Genomic DNA, 20,489 nt, shown 5'->3' with positions numbered 1-20,489 from the left:
GAGTGTAGCTGTGTAAGTAAACAGTCTGAACTCAGATCAGTGACATGAGTTTAAACCTCCAGACTAACATGTTGCAGATTAAGAACAAATTCAGGCTTTAATTAAGTTATTTCTCTGTCTCACTCAGAGTCTACAGTGAACCTGGGTACAAATCCTAATTGTCTCAGATTAGTTATTTGTGGTGTCAAAGTTTTTGAGAGCATGAGTAGAGAGATGTTGGGCTTTTCAAATGATGATCAGTAAGTGTGTGCTTGTAAATCACCCCTTAAACCTGTCAAAAACTACTGGAGTAATTTGACTAATTGTGCAGAAATTATTTGTAGTTGTAGAAAAAAATTGTGTAAATGAAATTTTTATACAACCTGTCACCTTGATTCTAATTTCCTATACATGAATTAGCCTTACTTAATTAGTTTAAAGATAAAAACATATTGAAAACATAATGACTAAAAGTTGACTAAAACATTTAGAGTAAAAATTAAAAAGCATTTTCTTCTCAAGAGATAGACTATATCTAAAACAGCTGTCAAAATTAACACTTGAATTTTTGATATGGGATTTTTGCAGTGTTCATCATGTTCATTGTATGATTATTTTTCCTGCAATCCTCCCACTGCCTATAACCTGGTTCAGCAGCTGCAAATATAAATAGAAATAACATATGTTGTTCATGTTAATTAGTATGAGGGTATAATGAAAAGAAAAGCTGCAGTAGTTTCATTTAAGTCAAGTCCCTGTGGGCTCTACTGCTGAGTCCTCAAACACAGGAAGTGGGACAGTTAGAGTGGAACCCCCGGACAGGAAGTTCGAGGTCTGGGATTGGGACTGTGTGCAGAGAAACTGTCTACAAGCCCACACTTCCTGTTTTTGACATATGGAACTTCCCCCCTTTTTAGCATTTTAAAACAGGATCCAGCCCATCCCTAACCCAATCCCTCAGCCATTCCCCTGGAGGTTATTTGTGCCAGAGCTGGTATTGTGCTCAGTGCTCTGCTGTTTAGATCTTCTGCTGTGGAGCTGGTATAAATACCACACATTTTCCTGAGCTGGATACAGCTGAAACACAGACCAGCAACGAGCTGACCTAAACTGAGAATGTTGAAAACAGAAATAAAAAGAGGTGGAGCACTTTGTACACATTCAAACATGACTGTAGTTGAAAATGTCTTATTTCGTGTTGTGATGCAGATATAGCTCATATACACTTGTTCTTATATTTCTGAATAATATCAGGGACATTAGAGAAGTTTACAGACACACAGACTGTTACTGCAGTCTACACAAGAAGTGCTGCCTGTTTAACTAAAGCAGTTCTGGGCATTTGAAAGCTATGAGAAGAATTTAATTTGTGGTTTGAGAACATATTTCACAAGAGACTGCAACCAGAGCCTCAGTCTCACTTTCCCCTTCGCTGTCTGGGGCCCATGGTTAAAGGCCTGCTATATCCAGTCTGTGGGGTGGAGAGCGGTTTATGACAGCTTCCTTTTAAGATTATTTGTCTGAAACCTTTGTGGCCTGGAGGTTAGCTAAAACCTCTATGGCTGGCTACACTGTCTGGGATCTGCTATCTTGAAAACACAGCTCCATGTTTGGCATGCAAGAGATCTTAAACTCCCAACAGGTGTATAACATGAGACAACTCCCACGTCAATGCAAAACAAACTACATCATAACAAGTAGAGATGAACCTGCATAAACTCTAATGAACCACAATCTCTTATCAAAACAAAACCTTCTCTTCATCCAAGCCAAGCATTGGCCCATCTCCAGAGGAAGCTGTGGGCTGATTTGCTGTGGCAGGTTTGCGGCTACCACATCAGGGTGCTGTGACATTTGAACATCTATACTGCTAGTGGTGTACAGAGCCCTTAAGGTCCTGAGAGGTAAATGTGTTTTATCTTGTGCACCCAAGACAAAGAAATGAGTCACTCTTCAAGACTTTTGGGGCTCTGTAGTTTGACAGGGCTTTAGGAGGCTAAAACCAGTTGACAAAAATTTTTGCTGCAAGCAGGTGAATCTATTTCCATTTGTGTCTGGGCCTTAAAGCAACACATTCTCGCTCCGACCTCGTCACATATCCACATTTGGTCATGGACTTTCCACATCAACATATGACATACAAGGTACATCACAGTATCAGCAACTGGCCATGTGTCATGCCAATATGAAAGGAGAGGTTTTTTTTTGTCTGTGTCTGATGCTGGAAGTCATTGACCAAACGCTGGATTTCGATGACTTTGGAGTGAGACTGGATTGGTGCTGAACCACTGCTGGTTGAAATTACAGCAAGTAGTTGTCTCTTTGCTTGTCTGTTTGTGGTTGGAAACAACAGCGATATACAACATGTTCATTCATAAAATTAGACCCAAAGGTAGGCACAGTTTTGAGATTTTGAAAAAGCCAAGCCAGCTGTTTCTCTCTGCTGCCAGTCTTTATGCTCAGCTAAGTGAATTCTCCCCTTGCTTCATCTCCTGACACAACATACAAACATAAGAGCGGTATCAAACTTCTCATCTTTCGCACAGCAAGAAAGTGAATGAGTACTTTTGTCAAAATATCAAAATCTTCTTTTTGCTCCGAAATGTCCTCTGTCCCCCAGCCCCATCGCAGTATAGCAATCACCCCCTCAGCGGCTGTCTCCATTCACCAGCCTTTAGCCTGGCACAGTGCAATCCCTTCACCCAACACCATTACCCAACATAACCCTCAACTCAGAGAGAAAATGTAGACCGTGTCCTGCCCTGCAGGCTAATTCAGAATATGTAAATAAAATAATAAAATGTGTGAATGTACTATAACTGAGCACAACAATACCAGGGCAGAGTAGTATTTCTATCCTTCATTTTGTCCCCTGCTGTTGGGGTGGAGACAGGACAGACACATGCACACAATCCCAGACTAAGACATAGAAACACGGCTAGATTAGGGCATTCATGCAGTACCTCCTCTCTTCCTCGGTTTCTAAATACCTCTCTCTCTGAAATAAACACACACACGTCGGAATGTGACTGTCTCATTCTAAATGTCTGTCTAAAAAAAGCCCACTAGGCAGAGGGACGGAGGTGGACCCGGAGAGACTATGTGACATCTAATTTGGGTTTTAAATGTCAAGACTGAGGATGTTTTTGGAAGTGAGGACATTTTGTCCAGTCCAAAGATTTTAGAGCTGAAAGAGTTGCTACAGTCATTCCCCCTCATTAAACTGACTGAAAAGGGACTTAGAAAGGATACACTGTCCTATCATATAGGATTGGAGTCCCTTTTCGAGCTCAAAAAAGGTTATGAATTCAATCTTATAATCTTCTGTTAAAATTTAATATTCTACGTGTGTACAACAGGCTGTGCCTTGTGGTCCAGTGTCCATGTGTTTGCTGACTTTGTAAAACACACCTGCTTTATATTGTTATTAATTTGTTAGTCATGTGAGGCAAAGGCTCAGTGAATTAAATGCATATGAAATTTACTTGTGTGCTGAGGCAAAGAGCAGAAGAAAAAGAAGAAAAGTGTTGTTGTAAGAAAAAAACTTCCAACCAAGTAGGCTGACAAAGTTCATTGCAGCCTACAAAGATTCCCGCCTGAGAATGAAAATGTCCATACTCTGATATTCTTATTCTAATTCTTATTCTTGGAAAGGCATAGAAGCCTCTCTCTCTCTCTCTCTCTCTCTCTCTCTCTCTCACACACACACACACACACACACACACACACACACAGACAGACAGACAGACAGACAGACAGACAGACACGCACGTGCGCGCACACACACACACACACACACACACACACACAGCTGAAACAGGTATAGTACCCACTCCTCCTCTCTCTCCCTGATTCTTGCCCAAAGAAGGGCAACAGCAGAGTTGAGATTGTCTCCCTCATATATCAGACATTCCTAAGATGCCTGCTGCTGACCTGGAGCTGAGGTCGAGGTGCAGTCTGACAGACATGATCATCAGACCCCCTGTTGACACCCAAACCCCCTGTCACTGCATAACAGAAAACAGTAGCCTGGATCTCTTTACAGCATGCATCCTTCATTTGAAATCAATGAGTTACTTTACAACATTCCTATCTGTGTAGAGTAATAAGTTACTTATTACACTACTTTTGCGTTACTTTGATCAAAATCACCTCAGAAGAACTAATGTTCATTTTAAATGGATGAGTGTCATGTTGTTTCACAGCAGGTAACCAAAGCAAGGGAGCTCCAGTTTATTACAGCTCAATTCAAATCCAGTGCTGCACAGGTCAGACCCATTCATGCATTAACATACAGTGGTTACCACTTTGTATAAAAATGAAAAAAAAAAAAATACTAACAGCAATTAAATAGCCTAGACCTTTTTAAATTAACAGATAGCCTTGGACACATGGAGGCTCAACTCTGATAATTCTGACATACGGATCAGTGTTTGTGGGCCAATGATATGAAACACAATACAAAAAATGTTGAGGTTAGCACAACAAACAAAATTGGCGTGCAAGTCAGTTACTATGATGAGTGCAGATTAAAACACCAGCGCTGGAAGACCCACCTGCCGGAGAGAGAGTTATGCATAAGAACAGGACTGTGTGCTTGTGCTGCTCTGCAGCTTCAGGGGATGTGAATGGAAACATATCCAACATATACATCACCCAGATGTGCCGATAATCAGGACAAGGAAAAAATATGAACTGTAGGCCAGATCCTTATCCCCGCTGCTTTCATGCAGCCTTAGGACACAAGGCTACAACAGATGTTGTACGTCGTTTTACTAATGGAAACACACTGAACATGAAAACATACAGTACGACATGACTCAGCTGTGCTGATCACTGACACCCCTCTATAATGTAGTCTGTGATGACATGGCAAGACGTAATAATCTTTTTGTCTGGTGGTGCACTGGTGGAAGTGAGCTGTATGGATCAGTGTGAATAAATGACAATGCACAGTGTATTTCGGGTGGTAACATGTTAAGTGACACTGTAAATGTAATAATATTATGTTGGTAACGCATTATATTTGCTAAAAGTAACAAATATATTACTGTAACACCTTACAAAAGTAATGCATTGCCCCCAACACTGATCATGTAGGATAACCAGGATGCAGAGAATGTATTCACTTTTATTTGAGAGGAAATGGATGAAAGTGCTCCTTGAAATTTGTGGAGGAGAAAAAAGGTTTCCTTGAAATGACGTGAGACAGACTTGAGACAGACATGATCTTGACTAAGTAAAATATCATAACTGATGTTACCCATATTATGTATTCCTGTATCTTGCATACGGACCTGTCTATTATCTATATCTGCCCAGATTGGATTCCGATAATCACTCTTGCCTTTAGTGTTTATCATGTTTGTCATAACTAAAACAAAAACGTCAGTACATAATTTTCTTTAAGGTTAATTTTAAGATTTTTTTTTTCTTTTCTGAGCAGTGGATGTGCATACCATGTCCTATGGTAGTGTGAAATACTGACTGTTTTCTCACTCTCCTAAACGAAAATACTAAAGCTGGTAAGACCTCCATTGTCAGTTTCATCAAATCCTAAGTGAAATAAATCCAATGACAATGACTTCCGGTGTCAAACGGCAACGAAAATAGCCATCCTTTCACATCGGCTACACGGATACACGACCAGTCGGTGTTACTGTTTAACGCTGCCTGGTGGTTTCAGGGGTTTTTGGGGCGGCAGTAGCTCAGTCCATAGGGACTTGGGTTGGGAACCGGAGGGTCGCCTGTTCAAGTCCCCGTCCGGACCAAAAATATGGAGCGTGGACTGGTGGCTGGAGAGGTGCCAGTTCACCTCCTAGGCACTGCCGAGGTGCCCCTGAGCAAGGCACCGAACCCCCCACCCACTCAGAGCGCCTGCCATGGGCAGCCCACTCTGACATCCCTCATCTCATGTATCTCTCATCATCTCAGGTCCAGTTTGTGCATGTGTGTGTTCGGACCTGGCTGTAATTGACAACAGAGTGAAAAATTGAATTTCCCCTCGGGGATTAATAAAGTGTGGGGGGGGGGGGGTTGAGGGAGAACAGGCTCTGATTGGAGGGAGAGCTAACCACGCCCACTTAGGAGACTGGAAGAGTAACCATTTTCTTAACATTGGATAAGCCTACGGTGGGGTATCTCCTCTATCCAATATCTCTGCTTTCACCCAGGAGGCCAGTGTTGGCTTCCCTTAAGATTATAAAGCCTAACCCTGTTCTTTTTTTTCAAAATGTGAGTTGGCTAAACATAACCATGTGTGTTTGATGTTGAAGGAAAAAAATGTCAATTTGTGGTGTTGTGCTAACGTAGTGCTTTTATTTTGAAAGAGACTGTAAGTAAACTGTACATTTCCTGTGAAACCAGAAGTGTTGAAAATAGACAATGCATTTACAGTAAAAGGCAGAAGTTGACGCGGAGTTCAAGAACATCAACAGCCAAACGCAGCCAGCTTACTTTGCACGGTATATCTCGACATGGAAACTCCTAGCCTGAGTGTCAGACTGAAGCTCCCAGAACCTTCAGTCTGACATCGCCTCCATTGAAGGCGATTTATAAAGGGTGGGAATTTGATTTTTCCCTAACCAATCAGTAGAGATCAACGACTCACCCAGAATCTGACATCATTAGTATCCATGCATCGGGGGTGCCGAAAACAAGCAAGCATTGCCCGTTAAAAATGTCTCCGTCGTCGTGCACGCCCAGCTGCATCGCCGTTAAATCCAGTTTAGCAGCTTCCTTAATTTGGTCCTCCATTAACGTGAGTAGTGGCGAAATACCTCGATAGCATCGTTAATGTGGTCTGTAGGATCTGTAGTGGCCGCCATTGTTGCTATCCTCACCAGTTACCCACCGGTGTACAGCTTGACATCAGCATGGCGCTGATTGGCTATTCGCTAGACCCGCCCCCACCCCTGGCGTTCATTGGTCCGTCCATCGTTTGGACGAGATAAATCGCAAATTCACTGCAGTATGCCAGACCAGAGATGCAAGCCTACTCAGCTGAGTGGGCGGGGTCTATGGTCTGGAACCAGGCTAGGAAACTCCATGACCAAACATCGGTATGTGACGAGGTCAGAGTGAGAATGTGTTGGACCAGTAAACATGGTATTAGTGGATCACTCAACAGCTGAAGAGTCACATACAGTCAGAATTTTGTTAAGGCCAAAAAACAGCTAGAAGAAGAGTGAATATTGGACTTAGAAATAGACAGGCATCCAGAAATTAACTCCATGAATGAATGAATGAATGAATGAATGAATAAGTTGGACGTGTAAATAGATAATAATTTCTATAACAACATTGTAAGTTGAGTTTCCAGTAGTGTACACCTTGTCCCCAGGTAAATATTTTCATTTAGATGTTTCTGCAGCTGGGCGTAGGAGTTTAGGGAGTTCATTATCAACAGGAGTAGAGGCTAAGCAGTCAGATTATCATATCATATTACAAATACCTTACACACATCTTCACATGCTACCTCCGCTGCTACATGAGAGGACTGAGGACTACCGGTCAGACAGATCAGCTGCTGAACTTGTTACGATAACCCAAAACTCTGGCCATGTATTGTCACTGTTGAGTCTCAATAGTTGGCACTTCACTTCAGTAGAATTGTTTTGCTCTCTGTGTAAGTGTGTGCTTGCGTGTGACATGACATCATATCATGCACCCTTGCCTGAAACATTTAATTATGGAATATATGTATTTGTGGTGTGTGTGTGCATGCGCTGACCTCCAATAGCTTCACACCTCGATGTCATCTCCCAAAGTACAAGTGCCATGGAGTAAATGTCGGTCTGTTTGAAGGACTCAATGTTCTCCAGATTCAGTCGGGCCTCCAGCACCTCAGGAGCCATGTAACGTGCCGTACCCACCTGCAATACAGAGATACCAGGAGGTGTTAGCTCACAAGAACGCACACATACACTGAGCGTAGGAATACACTTGTTTCTGCACCTGTGTGTGATGTTGACCCTCTTCTATCGTCTGGCTTGTGATTTGTTGTTGTTGGAACAGTCAATCGCTGACTGTCAATAAACCTGACTCACCCCCTTACATCATTCATTATTGGATCTTAGTCAAGATGCAAGGCCACACTTGTTTGATGCATGTAATCAAATTGTACACATCAACTACTGTACTGAGTACAGCTGAGCTTACTTTGTAATGCAACATCAAAAAATACACTATGAAATTTTCCATGTTGCTGGTGGGTTGCCAACACATTATCACTCTGACCTTGTCACATATTGTCCTTTGGTCATGGACTTATAATGTGCACGGTACCCTGGGTGTGTTTGTTGTTGATGTTCTGGATGCTGCGTCAACTTCTGCCTGTAACATGCATTATCTGTTTTCAAAATACACTTCTATTTTTACAGGACATGTACAGTTTGCATACAGTCCGTACAACAATGTAAAACTTTTTTTTTTTGTTCTCCTTCTACAACAAATGCACGTGGCTACGTTCTGTCAACACACATGATTGGGTTTACGCAACAAAAACACGTGGTTGGGTTTAGAAAAAAATGACAAGGTTTGGCTTTACAATCTCACGGGAAGTGAACACTGGCCTCCCAGATGAAAATCGTTGGACCCATCCACCACCACATCCAGCCAAGAGAAGAAGATGAATTAGTGATATGCAGAAAGAGGACATGAATGTTGCCAAATAAAGAAGAACCAACTTTTCAGATTCTGAGAGTGAGAGGGAGAGAAGGAGAGAAGGGGCTCAGTGTATCACAGGAGGTCCCTTGGCAGACTAGGCCTATATTAGCTTAACTAGGGGCTGGTCCAAGGTGAGCCTGAGCCAGCTCTAACTATAAGCGTTTTCAAAGTAGAAACTCTTAAGTCTCTTAAGTGTCTTTTCATCTGACCTGTCCACTGTTGGCGAGGTCATCCACAGACAGACTACTGTCTAAACGAAGTCCAAGGCCAAAGTCACACAGGCAGCATGTCAGGTCGTTCTTCACCAGGATGTTGGAGCTCTTCAGGTCTCGATGGACAATGGGAACCTTTAAGCACAATGGAAGTACTGGGGTTTAAAAATAATAATTAAATAAAAAGAGCACATAGAAATTTGTGTATACACATTATATAAAGACATTTCATACTAACAATACCGGTGTTGATTACACTTTGAGGGAGAGTCAGTGAGGCTTTAGACTTTGTGTCTAATCTGATCTGATCATTATTAGGGTAAAACAGTGTCTAAACTGTTTCTTTCTATGGCTATTTTGACAATGACAGTGGTTATTATGGGAAGTATAGATTTTCACCCCTGAAATGCTGTTTATCAACTGTCACATGGATGTGTTCACACAGTCCTACCTTAGGACGTCCACAGACGAGGCGGTCACTGTGAAGGTGGGCAACACCTCGGGCCAGAGACCTGCCCAATACCTGCAGCTCCTCCCAGCTTATCACATTACGTGTCAGGTGCTCCTGGTGAGCAGAGGGATGATTAGCAGAATTATGAATTAAAAACAGGTTAATGCTGAAACATATGAATGAAAAAGAGTATCTACCATGGGAATCGCCAGTCACACCATGAATAAAGCGGATTTGTACTTGTTTGTTAGCTCTATGCAGAGCCTACGCACATGGCCTACACTGTTTATACTTGTGCAGTGGTGTGTCTGCATCACTCTGCAGTCACACCTCCAAAACACTAGTCAGTGTTGTAAAGTTTAGTTAATTAAAAAAAAACATGTAAACACATGGCTTCATAGAGACAATTTCAAACACAAGTACACAAATCGGCTTCACTATAAGAATTCACATTGCTAGACACATTTTCCCCACAAAAACAACATGCTAATGTTATTAGCACATGCCTTTGGAATTTAAAATTGCTTTAATTAGCCTAGTAGCTAGCGGAGATTTCCTTTTCTCATGTGAGGTCAGTGACAACAGCAACATTTAACAAAGGTAATGTTACATAATTAGGCTCCATTACAACTCACAAGGTTCACTGACAACAACTGTCTTGTACTAAACACGTTTTCCAAACAAATACAACATGCTAACATTATTAGCATAAGCCTATGGCATTTTATATTGTATAAATTTGCATAACAAAAAGCGGAGATTTCCTATACTCATATGGGGCCAGGATAAATCACATACAAGAGTTAAAATGCTATTCTGTGGGGGCTTTCTTGTCTCCACAATTTATTGTTCCTTATCTATGAAATAAAAGTCAATAAAAGCTTTGTTTCCACTGAGGGAAATGGTTTTCGTCTTACAAAAATAGACAGGAGGTCTGCGTCACCGCGACATGTAGTTACATCTGGGGACATGCACGTCAGGCTACAGCATCGATTCGACACAGAAGTACAAATCTGCAAATACTACCCCCCTCATGTTTGGTTACCTGATGGTGGCAGTCTCACCTGGAGATTTCCCCTGTGGTGAAAGGCAGTGATGAGCCAGTACTGTTTCTCCACCTTCCTCTCCTCAGCTGTCAGGAAGTGGAGAATGTTCTCGTGTCGAAGGTCTGTATTGGAGAAGATGTCTTTCTCGTTCTTCCAGGATGCGTATTCCTCATCGGGGAAGATCTTCACAGCTACTGTTTCGAACTGATCTGATGTGGTCTGCTTCAGTTTAGCCTTGTATACCTGGGCGAAGCGTCCCTTTCCCACCTGGGACAGGATCAAAAGTTTTTTAATTGTTTTTAATTAGAATTTCATTTAGAATGGCTTAGAGCAGAAAAGCTCCACAAAACAACTCTGAAATACTATACTAGTCTGTACCAGCAGATCCAACTCTATAGGCAATGGCTCAGTGTTGTGGTTCAGGTTGTTGGCATGCGTTGAACTGCTGTCTGACCGATCATCATCCATCATGATGGCGCAGGCATCGCTGCAGTCAAGGCCTCCAGCTTTTGGCTTGCGCTTCTTAATGCTGCTTTCCCATTCTTGGTTCATGCGTTGCCGATAGGCTCTGTACCAGTAGAACATTCCCACAATTACAATCCCCATCACCAGCAGGGGAAGCAGGCTCACCAGAATCACCGATACCAAGGGATTGTCCGGAGTTGGATCCACAACTGTAAAAGAAGATGGAAGATGAAATGAATATAAAGGTTATTTAAGTACTTGGCCTGAGACCAAGAGTATCATAAGCAACACACAATTAAATGAAATCAAATAGGAGGATTGATGTTGGACTACAAACAAGATTTAGACTACTGGATAAACACATACACTAATAATAATAGTAATAATACTACATTATACTTATATAGCACTTTTCATGACACTCAAAGACTCTTTACAAATTCAGGGACACAAAAAGAAAAAAAATGAGGAGAAGAAACTTGATTTGATTGTAAGCAGTGTTGAATAGGTGAGTCTTGAGTGATGTTTTGAATATGGAGAGAGAGGAGGAGTCTCGGATGGGTTTGGGGAGTGTGTTCCAGAGGGTGGGAGCAGCAATGGAGAAGGCCCTGTCCCCCCAGGATTTGTGCTTGGTCCGGGTGTGGTGGGACAGGAGGTTGGCATCGGCAGAGCGGAGTGTGCGGGTGGGAGTGCGATGATGGAGGAGCTCAGGCAGATAGGGTGGGGCCTGGTTATTGAGGGCTTTGTATGTTATGAGGAGGATTTTGAAGTGGATTCTCTGGGGGATGGGAAGCCAGTGGAGCTTATGGAGAACAGGGGGGATGTGGTCATGGGTGTGAGAGTGGGTGAGCAGCCGAGCAGCAGAGTTCTGGATACACTGGAGCTTATTGAGGGTTTTCGGAGGTGATGAAGGCGTGGATGAGGGTTTCTGCAGCTGAGGAGGAGAGGGATGGATGGAGGGGGGCGATGTTCTTGAGGTGAAAGAAGGTTGTTTTGGTTATGTGTTTAATGTGCTGGTTGGAAGGAGAGGGACTGTTCGAGAATGACGCCAAGATTTCGGATGTGAGGGGAGGTGGATACTGTGAAGCCGTCGATTTTGAGGGTGAAGTTATGGTTGAATTTGGTGCGTAAACAGTGACATAGTGACATAGTGTTTATGACGTGCCAGAATTGTATTTAGCTACTGGCAGGTATTTAACCATCTAAGAGTTAAACTGCTTGTGGGTTCTTGCTGACTTTGAACTGAATCATAAAAGTCAGCCATGAACAGTTAGTAATATAGCATGTGCTGAATGTCTTGAACACTATAAACATGAGCCATAATTCTGCTGTCATCTCATTTTTTGCCTCTTAGCATGTGCAGGGATTTTCCTGTCTATCTGCATTAAGGTGAGTGTAGAGGTTTTTGTAACATGGGGACATGTTCCATGGGGACAAAGCACTGTTGGAGAATAAGAGTAGTATTCATTTCGGGACTGTTACAAGTCTGTTAATGCAAACTCTGCTTTTCAAGTGTCTGCTTCCACTGCAGAGAACTGATCAGTAGTTTTAGCAGTAGCTTTGCTTAGTTAGGATTTACAAGCGAAGTCACAAGTTATTCTAAATTTATTTTTTAAAATGTTTCTGTTATTTCTTTTTGTTGGTAAATTAGTTTCAGATTACTTAGGACAAGAGTGTCAGGTGCACACAGAATTTATGTGTAAATTTAAATTTCCAACACAACAAGTCTGTTACATTTGGCTATTGATAAACCTGTTATATGTGCAGCGCACATTAGCCAAAATTCCATTTGTAATCCTTCAGATTTTAGTCCTGCTTGATTCACTGACACCTACTGGTGGTAACAGCAACTCAGTCGATAATTGGCGTTTTTTTCTAAACACAGTGCAAGCTGTTTCCCACACAACATAAGGGTAAGTTGGGCCTCATTCATTGATATGCTGGTAGAAAACTTTCCGCAAAGAATAAGTGTGCTCTCAAAATAATTGTCACATTCATGACACGTGTGCACCGGCCAACTTTGTTCTTACCACTTTGCGTATGTTAGTGAATCAGAATTATTCTAAATTGACAGGTGCATCCCCACTTGTAAAAAAGGCCATCACTTTGTGCAGCATTCAGACTGGACTGGATAATATAATACCACCTCTCTCTGTCAGCATCCATCTGCTTTACCTGGACTATTCACCAATAACCACACAGCAAGGTTATGCCCTACCCCTCTTAGATCAGAACACTTTGACTGTCTACTGCGAAGCTCGGTAATCTAAACAGTGGCCCCCTTCTAATGGTGTTCCCCTTGTTGGACTTGGACTGACATTGTGGACATTATAGTGCGCGTGTATCAAAACGTAAGTCCGACCATTGGTGGGAACGGGCACAATATGCAGGACTTTGCAGTGAGTTAAAGGTGGTTATAGATGAGGATACTATGTTTCATTTAACTTAATTGCACATTTATTGAGATTCACTTCAAGACCCAAGTCTGGATATTGCATGTCCTTTTTAGATAATGATTAGTCATTCTAGAGTGTTCATATAGTTATGATATTTGCCACTGTCACTCGATAAAAATTACTCTCCATTGGAGCCTATTGCGCTGAGTTAAGTGAGTACAGATATTGAGGCGCTGGGTGGCCATAGCTTGAGTGAAAGTAGGTCAAACTGATATTTACCTTCTTCACCAATAGAGGGCAGTATTGTCATAACAATGTTTCTCTCACCTAAGGGATGCTTTGAGAATGTGTGCCTGATCTGTTTATTGGTGGTTTATTAACTCGTGTCAATTATTATCAAAGTTTGCTATTGATATGCTGAATGCTGTGCTGAATGATTTGTTATTCAAAGTTTTCTTGGTTTATTTGCAACATTATAGACAGCATTTATTTGATTGCAATTTAGGTACTTTCAGAACCACACAAACGGGTATAACCACAACATATATGGAGAATTGAGCCTGTGTTAGTTGTGTGGCACTAAATAAAGGCAAATGAGAAATAAGTGACTTTGGATTGTTCTTGCCGGCCACCCCTCAGTGGACCTTGATAGTATTCACAACCAGTGAGTGCTTAGTACTAGGGTAGCAGACATGGGGGAAAGTCACACATGTGCAAGTCACAAGCAAGTCTCAGGTCTTTACCTTCATGTCTCAAGCAAGTCCCAAGTTAGTTGTGGTGAGAATCAAGCAAGTCAAGTCCAGTCCCTGCTATAAGTCAAGCAAGTTGAGTCATTGCTCAGGTCAAGCAAGTCACAAGTCAAGTCATATGTCACATACAGCAAACATCTCCTCACAATCCGCTAGCTACATGTCCTCTGAATATGCTGTGAAAAAGTCCGGTCTCTGTAGACAGCCCAGGCTCCGCAAATGGCAACAAAAACATTTGGGTCCAGGCTACACCAACCAGCCAGTGCAAGACCAGCAAAAGCAAGCACACACACATGAACGTGGTGCCCAGAGAGGCAGTTAGAGCTACAGGCTATAATGACAGGGCTCTATGCTAACCTTTTAGCAATCTTTTAGCAATAGAGCATAGAAAGAAATTTAGGAGCGGAGTGAAAATTTTAAATAACATTAAATAGGAAAACAACAAAATACAAAGGCTCCTCTGGAGCCACCCTCTCCTCCATCATGTGTGTGGTAAGGGCCCAGCACACACACACAGGGCTGCATTGGGCCTACTGCTCTACTATTAGACACAAAGGATGTCTTTAGTCCACTGGCTTTTGTAGTTGGGTCACCTGGCACGCTTAGCTGAGTTCATCGGATTAACTCAGCTAAATTTTAAAAATCTAATTCATGGTGAAGGGTCATGAATTTTCCACCAGTCACTTCGAAAAGCTCAAGGAAAAATATTTGTGGCTACAGGGGGGGATCAAAATAAAATAAATAAATAAAATAAAAATCAACCAGCCACCCTTCTCCTCTGATAAGTTAGGAACAGTCCCGAAAGTGCGGTGAGGTTTGTGGACCGTTACCTGCCACAAAGAGAGAAATGTGAACGGCTTGTTTCTCCTCTGACACGTCACATACCTGTGTGTCGCCATGGCTTGGCTGTTCAGGTACTTCTGGGCAGTCATGACACCAGTGAAGAGGAAATTATTGGACCTGGCGCCAGGCTTCTCGGTCGCCGGTAAACCGTTACACGGTGGCCAGAGTGCTCCGCCGTATTCCTGTCTGTGACCCCCGTTCAACCCACAACTGGCAGGATTCACCCTTTGTTTCTGCTGCTGGTTGAAATTTGTACTCGCACAGCATGCTCCTGAATGATTTCTTTTGCTTGCACAAAACTATTTTTAGTTGCAAATGTGAGTAGCTCCGTTGTGTTTGATAACATTGTTGAACATAAACAGAAGTGACGCCCAATGGTGCTTAGCGTGCCTTTAATATTGAATTAAAGCCAAGTCCTTTTAAGTCATCTGTCTCAAGTCAAAGTCAAGTCTCAAGTCATGAATACGAAGTCAAAGTCAAGTCGAGTCTTTTATCAGCATTAGTCAAGCAAGTCATCATATTTGCGACTCGAGTCTGACTTGAGTCAAGTCATGTGACTCGAGTCCCCCATCTCTGTAGGGTAGCTTTATCTGCTTCAGCAGCCCAGTATTTTTCAGCTCTATTTGCAGTCAACATGCTGCCATGCCCCCATAACAGGTCAGATAGTAATATTAAGGAGGAGGATGATGACGAGGAGGAAGATGTGGACGGCACACAGAGAGGGAGACAGTGTGGAGACAGAGACGGAGGACAGCTCCGCCCCTTCATGCAGCTGCAGTGACAAATGAAAAACATGGGAAGGGGAGTGGTGATAGAGAAATAACTCTAGTGGAAGAAGCAAGGGAGGAATGTGTCTTTTAATTTTGTCACATATTGCAAATTTTTCACAACACATAGGACAAAAATAACTGATTCAGTGTGCAAGGATTCTCTGTGTTACGATTTTTTTGGATGACAGACGAATGAAACGCATTTGAAAAAAAACAGACTAGGCCTTAAACCTTAAACCTGTTACTGTCAATCCCACCTCTGCTTTATTAAGGCCTGGTGGCACAAGAGATTTAGTTCCTAATAGACATAGTTGTGGGGATTCTGGTTGACTCAGTCACCTTTTGAGATTTTTCAGTGCCACCTTCTGAAAAGGTCATACCGTGGACATGGCCTCGGGTGACCAGACATCCCGAAAAATTTGGGACCCGAATCCCAAATCCTGCCCTAATTGTCCCGAAAAGTACACAAGAGCTGGGGTCTGGAGTACTAGTTATTGCCTGATAAAACATTAAAAACTGATCATGATGGTTGAGTCTTCCTGCAGCTCCCGCCGGCTGCACTTTGGCTGCAGCAGTTCCTACATGAATTATGGGTGTTGTAGTTTTTATATTGTGTACAGCAGTGGCGACGAAGTAGATGAAGAAAGCGCAAGTTGCATCCGCGAGGACACTTATTTGAAGAGTACATGACCTCATATATTTGTGTCATCTACTATTTATTTGTTGTTGTTGCATTACTCCTGCTAGCCTAGAATTTGATAATAATCACATGCAATAATTCAAACCCTTCATTCTTCAAGCATTATAATGTAATGTAATCAATAAGGTCTAATCAACCTCCTCTAAACCCTGGCTATGACCCTGACCGTGGAGAAGTCCCATAAAGCATGGAGAAATTTGCCCACATCTTAGTGACATTTCCAACCTGTATTGTGCTGGGTTAAGCCCATTTTAAATAGTTTCAGGGGTGTATAATAACATATATGTATGATTATTTTATAGTGGCTAAAGTTCTGGCATCCCATGTAGTCCAACCTACATTTGATATCACATCCTGCCATAAATCTTATCTAATCTCGCAATCAAGATTCTTTTGCTGCATTAGTCTTTGGCTTTTACACATAGAGGTTTAATATGAGACAATTTCTTGTAAAAGATTGAGGCAGAGTGTTGAGTATGGGGAGAATTTAGAAACTCTTGAACCTTATCTTTTTCCTCTTCCCTTTTCAGTCAAAACACAGAACCTACATTGCTCCTCAGCTGTAAATACTTCCAGAAGCTTGCTCTATCAGTTAGAAATATTTGTTCTTTAAGGTCCTCAAATGAAGTAAATGAGCAATCTCTGTTGAGATCACTGACAACACAAATACCTTTTGCCAACCATGTATCCCACTGAAATACCTTTTTTTTTCCCTATACAGATGGAGGGGTTATATGGAAGAGTAGCTTTGTTTGTTTTCTTATATTGTTTGAATATTCAGTTACTGGTATCATGATAGAAATGTAATTGAAATGTGGAGAAACTACCATCTTAAGTTCTCTACAGGCTGAGATTCAGTAATTTTCTTTTGCCTAAATATGCATTTATTTAATTAAAGGAGCCATATTAATAGAGAATTGAGCATAGCGTTAGTTCAGGCAGGACACAATGTCAAGCTCATTTCACATCCCAGCTACATCAGCTGATCTCAAGCAGCTCAATTATCTGATGGATCAGCTTATTGATAGAAGGTAGTCAGCTGATAGATCACAAAATTCCTTTCAATGCAACCAATTGGCAGATCTCATTCAGGGTGCCCTTTTTAAACTGCTTTGGTGTGCCTATTGTTGCTGATTCCTCTGCAAGCCGCTTTGTAACCCGCCTCCACCCCAGCTCCTCCTTTTCATGTAGTGTCTGACTTATAAATGTCATTTCTGTTTGTCATTGATGCTGCTCTGTTCTGTTCCTGGAGGTCTTTGCTACTGCTCTCTCTGCCTTAGCCTTTCCACATAAGCACTTGGAGGGGCAGAGAGGTGTGCTCTCTCTGCCTTAGGCTTTCTGTGTAGGCCCACAAAAGGCAGAGAGACCCAAGAACAGAGCCATACTGCAATGTAAATACATTTTTCTTTGACAAAAGTGGTCCTGACTGAATTATATTTTCTACATCAGAATTCCTATATGGTTCATTCCCACTGGGATCTACTTAATCTGGATTGTGGTCATTGTTGATTGATTCCATCCTCTTGATACAGATTCAGATTTTTGCTAGTTTATTTGGTATCCTAAAATTTGAAATGATCCAATTGTCGACACAGCATAAGAAACTGACAATATAAGGTCCTTGATCACAAATACAATGTCATCTGCATACAGGAACCTTTTGTGCTCCTTTCCCCCTTGTAAGACCCAATTACCAATACCAGTTTACCAACAGCATAAGAGGGTCTCATTGTTTGGTCTTGTGTGACAGGTTAAAGACATTGTAAGACATATAAGACAATGTAATTCCATTTGTCATTACTGCTGCTCTTGGATCTGAATAAATGATGTTCACCCATTTGATAGAACCTTCCCCCAAATATTTTTAAAGTATATTGTAAGGATCCCCACTCCATCCTATCAAATGCCTTTTTGGCATCCATGAGGTTTAGAAAGTGTCTGATATTATTCATAGATGACCTCCCCTTCATGAATCCTACTTGATCAGAATGTGTTAAGTGTGGTAAAACACTTTCTGGTCTCATAGCATGGACCATTGTCAGAATATTGATGTCTACATTAATCAAACCAACAGGTCTAAAACTTTCTGGCACAGTTGGGTCCTTTTTTTAACAGTTTCACAAAAGAGTGGGCAAAGAGCAGTCTGTTACCAAAACCCTTATGGCCATAAGAGATGCTGCTGTGTACACTTTAATAGTGGCATATGACTTTATCCAACAAACACTGCAAAAAGGACAAAATAGAGCTGACTACACAACACAGGGGATCTAGCCTCCTTTTCTCGCACCAGCGTTGGAACCCCAACCACTTTGCCTTGTAGGTAGTGGTTGACTCCGCTGTCCCTCTCAGGAGCTAAGCCTAGAGAAGTTAACCCAGAGTGGGCAACGTGCCTATCGAACCCACCTCCGGAGACAGAGCCCCCCAGAACCAGGGGATGATCCATGGCTGGGCCCCCATTATTTGAGGCATTTCTGCATTCCATGGCACAGGGAGGCAACCTGGGGCTACCAGAACAACTGACAACTGCTTCTGACTGACTCTCTCCAATAGGGGAGGGACAAGATGGAGAGGCACAAAGGCATAGAGCAGCTTTCTTGGCCATGGTGCCTGTGAAAACACGTCTACCCCCAAAAGGGGGAATTGTCTTTTATTGCCAGGGAGAACCATACCTGGCAGTGGGTGTTGCGTCGGCTGGCAAACAAATCCACTTCTGCTTTCCCAGTCCAGATCAGCCACACCACCTCAAGGTAAAGCATCTCTAGGGCTGGGCTGCCACCGGGGCTGGGTGGGATCACTTCAGAAGCATCTGAAGTGATTCCACTGTTGCTGGCACCTATACTGGGGCTGGGGCAGCGCCAGGCAGGCCTCAGAGGCTGGTGGCTGCTGAACACCACCCTCTGCTTGGACTGCGCAGAGGAACTGACAAAGTTCCTGAAACAGTGACTCAGTGTGCTACTCGCTGTCACCGAAAAGAAAAACGATGATGGACACTGGAATCCGCCTCCCCATATTCTGTGGGGTCTGCAAGTATTTGGGTAGGCACGTTCTGATTGGCTGGCTATGTTTATGATTTTCTCAGTGTGTGAATGTGTGCTCCTGATTAGAGGAGTATTAAGTATTAGGAGTCCAATAGAGGGCAGAACCTGTGTGAAATAGAACTAAAATGGAAGGTGGTAGTGCTAAGACAGGAATATAGCCTAATTTTTGTGCTTTGGGTGCTGCATGTAGCAGCAGCACACTGCAATTTCCTCACACTACTCATACAGTAACAGTCCAACAAAAGTGAGCCCACCACAGGGAAGTGATTTTTGAGGCCATTGCTATGAAAACAACACACTGTTCCCCGCTCCATGGAGTGCTGTAAATCACACGCTTTCCGACATAACAGTGAGTTTAAAAATATATATGGGTCTGTATCTTTCCGTCTGTGGTCTCAGTCAGGAGCTGACTTTGTACTCGGTTAACAGGCCTACAGTGGACACTGCCAACAATGTGAGCAGCCTTCGGGAGCTATAGCATTAACTACCTCCTCTGACTCTGACTGCCAGCTCGGACGAAAAGGCAGCCAACCCTCACAGCTCCACCGGTGGGGTGAAAACAGTCAAGAGCCTGTCTGCCTCAGCTTGGCCCGGCCCGACCTGGTCTGCTCTGGCTGGGCACCCTTTCAAAGAGTGTCTCACTTAGTCTCTCAGGGGAAAATTACTCTCCTCCCCATACTGGCAAGTTGGAGAAGCTCAGACTAAAGACTGACCATTTAAGTTGCTCCACCCTGCATCTACTTTGCATTCAGATTTTCCACATACATAGTGCCCATAACTGAGTGTTGTGGAGCCAAAAATATGGATCAAGGGTTATCAGACAAGTCAAAATTACAGTTGAATCCATAAAGAAATAATACTATCTTTCACTACATCATCTTATTTTTGACTCCTTGGTTATCCCGTTGTTGTTGTCAGTCATGTGTGTGTGTGTGTGTGTGTGTGTGTGTGTGTGTGTGTGTGTGATTTTAAAGCAGTAAATCTTTTTGAAATGACTTTGGGCGAAGCCGCAGATGTAATAAATCAAAAATACTGAACACAGACTAAAGTGGGTTGCGTAGTAAGACTGCCAGACAGTCAGACAATACTTCTCAAATTCCATGTGTCTGTACATGTGTGTATCCTTTGAGGGTTTTAAGATTGCTTGGAGGTTTTGGGGGTTTTAGGTTTATT

The 20,489-nt window shown here is 42.5% G+C and overlaps 1 protein-coding gene across 2 annotated transcripts in view; it reads right to left on the bottom strand.

The window, feature by feature from the left end:
- The window catches only part of LOC125892854 (TGF-beta receptor type-2-like), a 62,173-nt gene that overhangs the window by 4,267 nt on the left and 37,417 nt on the right, over nt 1-20,489 (bottom strand). For both annotated transcript variants that reach the window (XM_049583167.1, XM_049583168.1), the window contains 5 exons: nt 10,734-11,029; nt 10,374-10,622; nt 9,310-9,423; nt 8,856-8,993; nt 7,712-7,853 (listed from right to left, as the gene is read on the bottom strand). In XM_049583167.1, the coding sequence (XP_049439124.1) occupies nt 7,712-7,853; nt 8,856-8,993; nt 9,310-9,423; nt 10,374-10,622; nt 10,734-11,029 (939 nt within the window). The remainder of the gene's footprint in view (nt 1-7,711; nt 7,854-8,855; nt 8,994-9,309; nt 9,424-10,373; nt 10,623-10,733; nt 11,030-20,489) is intronic.

This window comes from Epinephelus fuscoguttatus, linkage group LG8 (genome assembly GCF_011397635.1).
Source record: "Epinephelus fuscoguttatus linkage group LG8, E.fuscoguttatus.final_Chr_v1".
In the NCBI taxonomy this organism is placed as follows: domain Eukaryota; kingdom Metazoa; phylum Chordata; class Actinopteri; order Perciformes; family Serranidae; genus Epinephelus; species Epinephelus fuscoguttatus.
This window is presented reverse-complemented; position numbering and strand designations above follow the sequence as displayed.